This window comes from Callithrix jacchus, chromosome 1 (genome assembly GCF_049354715.1).
Source record: "Callithrix jacchus isolate 240 chromosome 1, calJac240_pri, whole genome shotgun sequence".
NCBI lineage: Eukaryota > Metazoa > Chordata > Mammalia > Primates > Cebidae > Callithrix > Callithrix jacchus.
In genome coordinates this window covers 185,748,166-185,760,558 of record NC_133502.1, presented here as the reverse complement: position 1 = coordinate 185,760,558, position 12,393 = coordinate 185,748,166, and the positions used below count along the sequence as shown (strand labels likewise).

The 12,393-nt window shown below is 53.5% G+C and overlaps 1 protein-coding gene across 31 annotated transcripts in view; it reads left to right on the top strand.

Moving 5' to 3' along the window:
* EXD3 (exonuclease 3'-5' domain containing 3) overlaps positions 1-12,393 on the top strand; it is a 102,133-nt gene that overhangs the window by 48,645 nt on the left and 41,095 nt on the right. For all 31 annotated transcript variants that reach the window (XR_013520404.1, XR_013520403.1, XM_078332901.1 and 28 more), the window contains 3 exons: positions 2,591-2,644; positions 3,807-3,946; positions 12,189-12,289. Coding sequence is in view for 29 of the 31 variants with exons in the window: in XM_078332901.1 (XP_078189027.1) it covers positions 2,591-2,644; positions 3,807-3,946; positions 12,189-12,289 (295 nt within the window). In the remaining 2 variants the exon portion in view is untranslated. The remainder of the gene's footprint in view (positions 1-2,590; positions 2,645-3,806; positions 3,947-12,188; positions 12,290-12,393) is intronic.

Here is a 12,393-nt window from a genome sequence, read left to right as displayed (position 1 = left end):
CAGGCTTCCTGCCCCTCCAAGTGGGGGCCCAGGTGAGCCGGGGAATGCCCTTCCCGATGGTAAGCACCGCAGCCCCTCTGGATTTTCTTGTTCTTTTTTTTTTTCCCTGAAAGCCGTGGCTCCTGGGCCTGTGTGGCCAGAGGTTTCTGCAGCCCCACCCCAGCCCCCAGCTGGGCGGCCTCGTCTCTCTCTTGCAAGTGGGTGCCTCCCATCCTCCAGGCAGCTGAGATCAGGAAGTGCCACCTGGTGCAGGGTGGGCCCAGCATGCCCATCTGTCCTCACGGCCCAGCCCCCAGCTCATTCCTCCCCTGAGGTCCCCGACTCTTCACCTTCTGCTGTCTGCTCCCTGGGCCTGGCTCTGGGGCCAGGTGAACTTTTTGTGCCTGCTGAGTTTCCCAAGTGGCCAGGCATGGGCAGTGGGCCGCTGCACATCATTCTCCCAGGGAGATTTAGACAGAAATGACCAGACACTGATTCTAAGCCAGGCATGATCACAGTGAAAGGGCCATGCGGGAGCCCCAGAGCCTGAGATGGGGGCCAGGCCAGGGAGCTTCCTGGAGGGGTTGGTCTGCTACCTGCCATCCCCCAGTCCCCATCCCCATCACCATCACCAAGACCACCCATGGAAGCCAGGCACTGCCCTTGTCATGGTGGAGCTGAGGGAACGCTATCCTTGTTCTGTCCCCTGAGCTGCTAGGCCCCGAGCCCCCACCAGGCTCCAGGTACAAAATGTGGACATAGGGGCTGGGGGCCCCAGGACCCCTGCATGTCCAGAAAGCCCCCCTGGCCACAATAGGCCCTGGGCGCCTAGAGAGTTCCTGCAGGCCAGACACTTGATTGCCCTGGGCTCTGAATGGCTGTGGAGAAGAGAAGGTTTCAGCTATGTACCTTGAACCCCCTGTGACAGGGTTGCAAGGTAGCCGGGGACACAGGGTAGCCCCCGGGGTCGCAGCCTGCGGGACAGGGAGGCCGAGCTGCCCACCTGGGGAGCACTGCTGTACCCAGCCCCGCCCAGGTTCCTCCCCAAACCTGAGGCCTTCTAGGGCTCAGAAGAGTCATGTATGGGGGGGTACCCACTGAGGGCTAGGGCCTGGAGCCTGAAGTCTGTCCTCAGAGGAAGGCCGGGTACAGCAGCAGTGAGGGGACACCCTGGCCACCTGCCCTGGCTGGGCACTCAGCCCCCCCCGCCCACCTGCTGAGGGCCTGGTCCTAAGGACATGATGGGTGCAGCCCCATCCTCCACCCCCTGCACCTGACAGTGTCCACATGGGGTGGGAGGAGCAGAGGGAGGGGGAGTCGTGACCACCCCATGGTTCTGAATGCGGTAAGGTGTCCGGGCCTGCACTCCCAGCTTCCTGAGCTCTGGCAGCTTCTCAAGGGTATCCCTGATCCAGAAGGGGTCAGGGCCCTTGTATGAAGCCGCGGGTGTCACTGCTGGGGTGGTCCTCGCGTGGAGGCCCCTGCGCTCAGCCCTATGCCCACCTCCCGGGCCCGGCGCCCCTCCCTACGGCCCCTCAGCCATGAGACCCCGCCCCGGGCCCCTGCGCTCCTCCCCTCAGCCCTGAGGCCCCGCCCCAGCTCTTCGTTCCTCTCCTCAGCCCTGAGACTCCACCCCGGCCCTGTGCCCCTCCCTACAGACCTGAGATCCCTGCCCCGGGCCCTGCGCTCCTCCCTACGGCCCTGAGATACCCAGCCCCCTTCTCCCCAGGCCCTGCGACCCTATCCGCAGCCCTGTGCCCCTCCCCAAGGGCCTGAGACTTCCTCCCCAGGCTCTGCGCCCCTCCCCATGGCCCTGAGACCCCAGCCCCAGGCCCTGCACCCTGCGGGCCTGGTGGAGGCCTAGCCTCTTGGACGCCGGCCAGCCAGTGGAGGCACCGGGTCAGCGCTGCGCAGGCAAAGGCTCCCGGACCTGCGCCCCCACCCCGCACACGGGGGCTGGAAGCCGGAGCCGAGGCTTTCCCAGGCCGCTATTTTGGTCCTTTCTCTGGGCTGCGCGGGGGCGGGGCGCCGATGCTCCGCGGGCTGCCCTCGCGGGTCATTTTTGCTGGTTATGGGAGCGCGTCTTATGGAAATTATTAATAGCAGCTCAGGACCGCAGTACGTGCGGGTGGTCAGGGCCCTCCGTGCCCGAGCGCAACAATGTGGCCTGGGAGCGCTCACGGGGTGCCCGTCTACCGCCTCGTGGGAACAGCTAGGACCCCCCTCCCCCCAGGCGTCAGGGTGTGCTGAGACCCTGCCCTGAGGTCCTCAGCCCTGGCCCAAGCATTTGAGTCACGTAGGAGGCCACCTCCTTGCCCTCCGTGGGTTCATCAGCAAGCCCTGGGCAAGGCCCTATGGACCAGGCTGTGTGGCCCGCACCTCATAAGTCCCTGCTGCCCCATTTAGGCCAAGCCTGGGCCTCCTGTCTGTTCCAGCTCATGTAAGGCCGGGCTCAGCGGGACTCAGCACAGGGGGGATTGTCTGCCAGGTCAGGCCCCTCAGCCTGAGGGCCACGTGGGTGGACACGGGGAGGTTTACAGTCTGCTGCGCCGTGCAGAAGGGTGGTGGCCCCTCCCAGGCCCTGAGTAATCTGTGCCTTTGTGTTTGCCAGGCAGTCATGCTGGGCACGAAGTTGAAGCTGCAGCCAGAACTTGATGTTGAAAAGGTGAACGTCTTTCTCATGTAAATCGTTCAGGTTCAAACTTGGATAATGCCCAGGTCTCCGGAAATAGTGTTGGTGGAGGTGGGGAGTCCAGCAAGCCTCAGGGAAGGGAAAGCAGGGCCACCGGGAGCCCCCAGACCAGTCCTCCTGGTGGGCTGACCCCAGCCAGGCGCAGCCACATGTCCAGGCACCCTGTGTCCAGCGGTCCTTGTAAGCCCTGAGTGCTCTGTGCAGCAGCCAGGCCACCCCTTCCCTGGAGTGGGCACCAGGTGCCTCTCAGGATATGCAGCCCACATGCTTCTGGGACCCTCTTCTGCTCCTTGTCTCCACTGCACAGGGGGCTGGGGGAGCAGTCAACTGTCTAACGGAATTTCCGGACAAGCTTCCACACTGGGACTCTGTCCCCACCACAGGGATACAGGTGGAACTGGGGCAGGGCCAGGTGGGGACAGGATGTATCCTGGTCTCCCTAAAGAGGGAGGGGTATCCACACCACAAAGGCCTCGGCCCTGTGCTCCGGGGATTGGTGCAGACTCTAGGTTTGCAAGAGCTGGGGCCAGAGAGGATTCTTGGGCTTTGCCTTCTGCCCGAGAACTGTCCCTGAGGGTACCACCCTGTAGGTGGGCCCCACGCAGTCTGGCTCCAGGCAGCCTCACCTGTGAGGCGGAGGAGGTAGGGAAGGGAGGTAAGGAGCCTTCTTTGAGGGGCTTTGTCTAAGGGACCTGGTTCTTGTTGAGGGAATGGCTGGTGTATCCCAAGGTCCGGCACCATAGCCAGGGAGCCCCCTACCCCCGCGGCCTCCTGGAGGCACCGACAGCGTGTGGGGCTTGAGGGCCACTTGGGGGCAGTGCTGGTGTCACGTGCTTGGTTTGTCTCAGTCCCACCTCCCCATATTTGGTGACAAATGAGCTTCCCAGGGTCCCCCTTGCCTCTTAGGGCCTCCAGGCCTTCATGGAGATGGCGGTGGCCACAGAACCTACCAGAAGCCTGGGGTGGGTGTGTGTGAGCACGAGGGCAGGCCGGGCAAGCACTGCTGGGCCTGGACAGCCTCTGGGCCCCTTTAGTTCTGACACTGCGGCCGCTAACTCTGGGTTGGTTGGAGGTGAGTGTGGGGTTTTGGCCGAGGTGGCGGAGACTGTGACCTAACCGTGCATCCCCCTGGCAGATGAGTATCCCACTGCTCCTCCAGGACAAGGTGGCCCTCGTGGAGCGCTATGTGGCCGGCTTCCCGGACCTCCAGAGGAGGCTGCTGGCCCTCATGGACTCCTGGTGCCAGCCCGGCTTTGACATCAAGGATGTTGTCAGGTAAGTCCCATGGACGCTAGCAGCTGGCACCAGATGGCACCCTGGTTGACGAGGGAGCATGGCTGCAGGCACGTGGGAGAGCTCTCCCAGGCAGTTCTGATGTTTGGAACACAGCTGCCATGTGACTGCAGCCAGAACGGCTGCCTCTGGAGAGGAGAGGCTGGGGCTGGCAGGAGCTCTGCTCTCTTCTCCCAAGGGAAAGAGTTACCTGTTCTTAGAAAGACTGAAATAGGGCCGGGTGCGGTGGCTCACGCCTGTAATCCCAGCACTTTGGGAGGCCGAGGCGGGTGGATTACGAGGTTGACAGATGGAGACCATCCTGGTCAACATGGTGAAACCCCGTCTCTACTAAAATTACAAAAAATTAGCTGGGCATGGTGGCATGTGCCTGTAATGCCAGCTACTCAGCAGGCTGAAGCAGGAGAATTGCCTGAACCCAGGAGGTGGAGGTTGCAGTGAGCCGAGATCATGCCATTGCACTCCAGCCTGGGTAACAAGGGTGGAACTCTGTCTCAATTAAAAAAAAAAAAAAGAAAGAAACAATTCTCTGTGGTGGTTCCTCATACACAGGCATGGCGTCCATACTGCTTATCTGCCCATTCATTTGTTTGTTCTTTCATCTAATAAAGTTTTCCAAAGGCGCCTGGGCCCATCCACCGGGAGGCAGACCCCAGCCTCTGTCCTCACACAACCCCCTTATTGGAGAGTCAGGGACTTGGACTTGGATATCAGGTCTCCCTGGACCATCCTCCTCCACTTCTCCTCCCTTGGTTCAAAGGGCAAGTCACTTCCACTTTCTGAGTTTGTTTCCTCATTCGCACAATGGGGCTGAGTCCACCTGACTCAAAGCATCGCCAAGACTTTTTATCACAGGGAACAGGCAGGGCACACACAGCACCAGGCCAGGCACAGGTGAGCGCCATCGAGCCTATTATATTTAAAAAAGACATAGAACAGAACAGTGAATGCATTGATGGAGGTGGGAACCAGAGGTCTCATTGTGAAGGAAAGAAATATACGGCCAGGCATGGTGGCTCACACTGGTAATCCCAGCACTTTGGGAGACCAAGGCCGGTGGATCACCTGAGGTTGGTAGTTCGAGACCAGCCTGGCCAACGTGGAAAAACCCTGTCTCTATTAAAAATACAAAAATTAATGATTTTAAGATGGGCGAAGGGGCTGGGCATAGTGGCTCATGCCTGAAATCCCAACACCTTGGGAGGCCAGGACGGGTGGACCACTTGAGCCCAGGAGGGATTGCACCACCGCACTCCAGGGACAGAGTTAGACTCCATCAGAAAACAAAAAAAGATAAAGACGTTTCTTTCTATGCTTGGCTTGTTGAACATTTTTATCAGGAATGTATGCTGGAATTTATAAAACTAGCTTTTCTGTTGAGATGAACACGTGGTTTTTCTTTTTTAATCAGTCACTGTGAGGCATTACACCGTTTAGTGTTTCTGTGAAAAACCAACCTTGCATTTTGGGATGGACTCTACTTGGTCATTATGTGTTATCTCCCATCCAAGTACTAACCAGGCCCGACCCTGCTTTGCTTCCGAGATCTGACGAGATTGGGCACGTTCAGGACATTATGTGTTATCTTTTGGGAACCCAGATGGTATCAGTAGTGAAAGATATTTGCTTTCATTTTGTTAGGAATGTTTGCATCCATCTCCATGAGGAATATTGGTCTCTCGTTGTCTTTTCTTGTAATATATGTTTGCTTTTATTTGTAATATATGTTACTTTGGTAGCAGAAAAATGCTTGCCTTATAGAATGAGTTTGGAATTATTCCCTTGCCTTTCAATCTTCTGGAAAAACTGTGTGTAGTTGGTATAACTTTTTCTTTTTCTTTTTCTTTTTTTTTTTTTTTTTTTTGAGATGGAGTTTCGCTCTTGTTACCCAGGCTGGAATGCAATGGCGCGATCTCGGTTCACCGCAACCTCCGCCTCCTGGGTTCAGGCAATTCTCCTGCCTCAGCCTCCTGAGTAGCTGGGATTACAGGCACACGCCACCATGCCCAGCTAATTTTTTATATTTTTAGTAGAGATGGGGTTTCACCGTGTTGACCAGGATGGTCTTGATCTCTTGATCCACCCGCCTCAGCCTCCCAAAGTGCTGGGATTACAGGCTTGAGCCACCGCGCCCAGCCCTTTTTCTTTTTTTTTTTTTTTTTAATGAAGTCTCACTTTGTTGCCCAGGCTGGTGCGATCTCAGCTCTCTGCAGCCTCCACCTCCTGGATCCAAACAATTCCCTGCCTCAGCCACCTGAGAAGCTGGGATTACAGGTACGCACCACACCGTGCCTGGTTACTTTTTGTATTTTTAGTGGAGACGGAATTTCAGCATCTTGGCCAGGCTGGTCTTAAACTCTTGGCCTCAATTGATCCACCTGCCTTGGCATCCCAAAGTGCTGGGATTACAGGCACTAGCCACTTCGCCTGGCCAGTTGGTATTACTTCTAACTGAAAATCCATTTCCTTTAAAAAAGGGCTATTTGGGTTGCCTGTGACTTTTTGAATGAGCTTTGCCTGTTCGTGCCTTTCAAGGAATTTGCTCATTTTATCCAAGTTGTCAAACTTTATGGTTAAAGTTGTTGGTAACATTCTGCCGTCATCTTTGCATTGTCTGTGGTGTCTGCAGTGCTGTCAGCGCTCTCCTGCCCAGTACGGGGCATCTGTGTCTCGTTGTCATGCAGTAATTCTCTGACATGTCATTTGCAGCTCAGTTTCTGCTCATCACAGTGTGCCTCATATTTCTACTTCTCTGCAGGCCTCGTAATTTTTTATTGGATTACAGATATTTTGAATTTTACCTTCAGGGTGTGTGACATTTTTGGTTTTCTAAAAATATTCTTTTTTTCTTATTTTTTTCTGAGACAGAGTCTTACTCTGTCGTCCAGGCTAGAGTGTAGCAGCGTGATCTCGGCTCACTGCACCCTCTGCCTCCTGGGTTCAAGTGATTCTCCTGCCTCAGCCTCCTGAGTAGCTGGGATTATAGGTGCCAGCCACCACACCTGGCTAATTTTTGTTTAGAATTTTTAGTAGAGACAGGGTTTTTAGTAGAGACAGGGTTTCACCATGTTGCTCAGGCTGGTCTCGAACTCCTGACCTCAAGTGATCCGGCTCTCCTCGGCCTCCCAAAGTGCTGGGATTGCAGGGATGAGCCACAGCACCCAGCCTCTAAAAATACTATTGGTCATTGTTCTTGAATACGTTTAAGTTACCTGGAAACGGTGTAATTTTTTCGGATCTTTCTTTTAAGCTTCATTTGGTATGATCAGAGCAATGTTTAATCTAAGGCCAACTTCCCCCCATTTCTGAGGCAAGAACCTTCTTAGTGCTGTAGGTAATGCCCTGCCAACTAGGAAGCATTTTAAACGCTGGGTCTTGGGAGCAGCTCTTCGTCAGGCTTGAAAACTTCTCCTTGTAGTCTGTTCGGGTGGCTCCTCCTCCACTTTGCGTGACTTCCTCACATGTAGGGTGCTCTTTTCTTGGGCGAATTCTCAAGGGTGCTCCCCGCAGAGCTCCACAGCTCTTTCCCTGGGCATTTCCTCCCTGCAAACTCAGGGTGGCACCCGGATGTCTCCTGGGCTCCTCTTCCCCTGCATGCTGCTGGAATGTTTCTCCAGGAGGGAAGACGGAGCGATAGGCAGCCTCCCTTCCCATCACTCGGGCATCCCTGCCCTGAGCCACCTGCTGCCTAATGTCCAAGAGCCCCATTTCCGTTCAATACTGTACCGAGGACCCGCACCAGGGCGGGAGGTGGAATAAGTACAAAGACACAACAGTCGTTTTTTCAGAAGATATGTTTTTCTACATAGGGAAGAAAAACAAAAAAATCTACAGATAAATTATTATAATTAATAAGTAAATTTAGCAAGATCACTGGTTACAAAGTAAGTTTATAAAAGCCAATTGTATTTCTTTATACTTGTAATAAAGCTTTCTCAAATAGGATATAAAATCGCTAAGAATAAAGGCTGGGTGCGGTGGCTCACGCCTGTAATCCCAGCACTTTAGGCGGTTGAGGCAGGTAGATCACTTGACGTCAGGGGTTCGAGATCAGCCTGGCCAACATGGTGAAACTATGTCTCTACTAAAAATACAAAAATTAGCCAGGTGTGGTGGCATGTGCCAATAGTCCCAGCTACTCGGGAGGCTGAGGCAGGAAAATCACTTGAATTCAGGAGGCGGAAGTTGCAGTAAACCGAGATTGCGCCACTGCACTCCAGCCTGGGCAAGAGAGTGAGACTCCATCTCAAAAAAAAAAAGGGTAACGTGAGAGACTGACAAATTTGACTTAATATCTTCTGGACATCAAAGGACATCATTGAGAGAGTGATAAGCCAACTTACAGACCAAGAGATTATTTACAGTACATATCTTGCAAAAGACTGTATCCAGAATATTTCAAACAAAAAGCCTACAAAGAAAACAATCAAAGACAAACCAATTTTTAAATGAGCAAAAGATTTGAATAAGCACTTCACAAAAGACGATTCCAGATAGCCAATAAATGTAGGAAAAGTTTCTAAGCAGCAGTAATATCAGAGAAATGCAAATTAAGCCACAAAGAAATACCGCTACCTCCCATCAGAAAGGCTAAAATTTAAAAGTCGAAAATACCAAGTGTTGGCAAGGACATGGAGCAACCAGAATGCTCACACACTGCTGGTGGGATGTGTACTGGTGCAGTCACTTCAGAAAACCATTTAGCAGTTTCTGCTAAAGCAAAAACAGTATGCCAACCCTATGACTTCCATTGCCCAAGTCCACTTAGCATATGCCCAAGAGAAATGGCCTCATTGTCCACAGAGGGGCACAGCCTCTCTCATATCTCCAAAACCTCAGAGCAGCCCTAGTCCCAAGAGCAGCGGAGTGGGTGCAGCAGTCCCAGTTCGCAAACCCAGCCGTGAGAGACTGAAGCTCGTCACATTCAGCAGCGTGGATGAAGCCTGCATGGAAGAAGCCAGACCCACAAGTGGCAAAATGTCCCTGTTCTATCATTCCATTTGTATCAAGTTCAAAATCAGGCTAATCTCTGGTCACAGAAGTGGGAGAAGTATGGGATGGGGATCCACAGAGATGGACATCGGAGACACTTTGGGTGCTGGAATGTTCTTTATTTAAATTTTACTTTAGAGATAGGGTCTCATTCTGTTACCCAGGCTGGAGCAGCACAATTACAGCTCATTGCAGCTTCGACCTCCTGGGCTCAACCGATCCTCCCGCCTCAGCCTCCCAAGGTGATGGGATTACAGGCGTGAGCTGCCATACCTGCCCTGAAACATTCTATGTTGAGCTTCGGGCAGTGGGTCCACAGGTGCACATGCATCTGTGATTGGCATACCTCACCATGTGTCACTCAGTAAATAATTTATTTTAAACGCAGGACTTTGCAGGTGCAGTGGGAGGGTGGCTTGAGGCTAGGAGTTTGAAACCAGCCTGGGCAACCTAACAAAACCCCATCTCTACGAAAAATACAAAAAATTAGCCAGGCGTGGTGGCACATGCCTGTAGCCCCACTACTCAGGGGGCTGAGGTGGGAGGATCACTTGAGGCCAGGAGGTTGAGGCTGCAGTGAGCCTTGATCACACCACTGCACTCCAGCCTGGGGGTTGGAGTGAGAGCCTGTGTCAAATATATATATTTATTTATTTTATTTTTTAAAAAGTTTTCCCTAGGACTTGGAGTTTGAAGTGGCAGATACACACAAGCATCTATTGCCTCTTTGCTTTAAATTGAAGACAAAAGCTTTCAAGAGACTAAGGTGGGAAATGGAAAACATATGTCCAGGTGGTGACTCCTCAGAAGCTAAGAGTGTGGAATGTGCAAATGCAAGAAGCCGGCCAGCTTCAGAGCCCCAGGAGGCACGGGAAGTGGGGGCTCAGATTCCTCCGAGAAGCTGGACTGGAAACAGGGTCTCCAGGGGGCCTTTGTGAGGGGCACGGTGTTCTGGCCACAGCTGAAGACGGGGCTGGGGCTCTGTGCTGAAACCAGAGGGACAGAGGTGACACCCTTGCTGGAGGTGCAGGGACCCTTCTCGGCTGACAGCACTTCTGGCCTTCCAGGGCTGCTGGGCCACACCGCAGGCACAGGGCGAGCGTGGGCACAGGAAGGAGGTGGGCCATGCCAGGCACACAGGGAGGGTGAGGGCCATGCTGCGTACATACAGGGAGGGCGGCTCCTCTGCAGGACAGTGTGGGGCAGGAGCAGTCAGAGCTGTGGGGCCTCTCACCAGCCACATGCACTGACACTGTGATGTCAACACTGAGTGTCAACTTGACTGGATTGAAGGATGCAGAGTATTGATCCTGGGTGTGTCTGTGAGGGTGCTGCCAAAAGAGATTCACATTTGAGTCAGTGGGCTGGGGAAGGCAGATCCACCTTTAATCTTGTGGGCACCATTGAATCAGCTGCTAGCGAATATAAAGCAGGCAGAAAAATGTGAAAAGGTGAGACGGGCCTAGGCTCCCAGCCTACATCTTCCTTCTGTGCTGAATGCTTCCTGCCCTTGAACATCAGACTCCAAGTTCTTCAGGTCTGGGACTCGGACTGGCTCTCCTTCCTCCTCAGCCTGCAGACAGACAGCCTATTGTGGGACCCTGTGATCGTATGAGTTAATACTTAATAAACTCTCCTTTATGTGTGTGGGTATATATATATATCCTATTAGTTCTGTCCTTCCAGAGAACCCTGACTAATACACAGGCAAACGTAAAAGCAAGCACAAAAGCTGCAACCAGGATCTCTGGGAAGACGCTGTGTCTGTGACGTGGAGGTGTGGGCCCCACAGAAAGAGGTTTCAGACTTTATGACAGAACCTGGTGGAGGAAGGACGGGATGAGACATGAAAGCTCAGTGGGAGGATGGAAGATTAACTGCAAGTTATCTTCCGAAAAGTGGTACAAAATACATCAAGAGAAGGAAAATCAAAGAGAAAAGATGTTTAAAAATGGCAGATTCTGTCAAGAAAGTCCAACAGAGAAATAACGGGTTCCAGGAAGAAGGGAGAGCAGGGAAGGGAGGACATTCCTCAGGGGTCCATCGCAGATGGGTTTCCAGTTGCGAGGGCGTGGGAGCCACACCAGCAGCTGTGTGCAGTGGCCAAAGATGGGTGGAGAGAGACCCGCTGTGGGGCACGTTGTCGTGAAATTTCTCAACACTAGCAAAAATGGAAGAACCTCCAAACCTCCAGAAGAGCAGCTGACGTCAGAGGGGCAGGAATAGGAATGGGTTCTGGGGTCTCAGCAGCAGTTCTGGGAGCAAAGCCTGCCTGTGCTAAGGAAACGTTATCTCTGCCCAGAGGTCCTGGTCCGCTGAACTCTCACAGACCCTGGAGGTGCACATCTCCCAAGACAAAGTCCAGTACTCTATGGACTTTATCTTGGGAAACACGCAGCGATATGCTTCACCACTACCTGGAGGCCGAAAGGTGTTGACCCAGGGCATGGCGCGTGTGGGTCAAGCCCGACCTTGCAGGCAGGAGCTGGAGAGCGGCTGGATGGGAAACAGAAACAACAGAGCCTGATGGGCATTCACCCTGAAAGCAGCAGCAGGAGGCTGAGGTGTTGATGTCCTTGCACAGCCAGAGTATCGCAAATGAGGAACGTGCTGATTCAGCTAAAACTCTAATTCTGCCGTTTTGGGAGGCCGCCTTCCGGTGGGGGAGACATCCATACCAAATGCCAGGAGGCCACAACCCAAGGACATTGTCTGGAAACATGGAGGCAAATGGGAGACCATTTCAACATCGGCCTGCAGGCATCGAACGATGCAGTGGGCAGGGCGGGGGGTGACACCTGCTTTTTCTTTTTCTTTTTTTTTTTTTTTGAGATGGGTCTCTCTCTGTCACCCAGGCTGGTGTGCAGAGGTGTGATCTCAGCTCACTGCAGCCTCCACCTCCAGGTTCAAGCAATTCTCCTGCCTCAGCCTCCCGAGTAGCTGGGACTACAGGCACACGTCACCACGCCCTGCTAATTTTTCTATTTTCAGTAGAGACGGGGTCTCACCAGGTTGTCCAGGATGGTCTCGATCTCTTGACCTCCTGATCCTCCTGCCTTGGCCTCCAAAGTGCTGGGATTACAGGTTTTAGCCACTGCGCCCAGCCTGCGCCTGCTTTTTTTTTGTAAGCCTTGTAGAATCAGTTGGCGTTTATGCATGAATATGACTTTGATGAAAATAAAAATCTTAAAATGTGTTAAGACAGTAACAGAGGCTGTGCCTCTTTCCACAGACAGCACCCCCAGGTGGCCTCCGTGAGGCTGGAAAAGCTGAGTCCACAGGTGCTGAGCAGGCAGGTCTTGCGTCTGCAGGAGCAGTTCAGCGTGATCCCTGGTGAGTCCAGCCCCACACTCTTTCATGGCCAGGCTCATGTTCTGTGACTGTGCTGCTGGTTGTTCAGGCACCAACCTTCCCAGAGAGCCCCTTCCTGCCTCCTG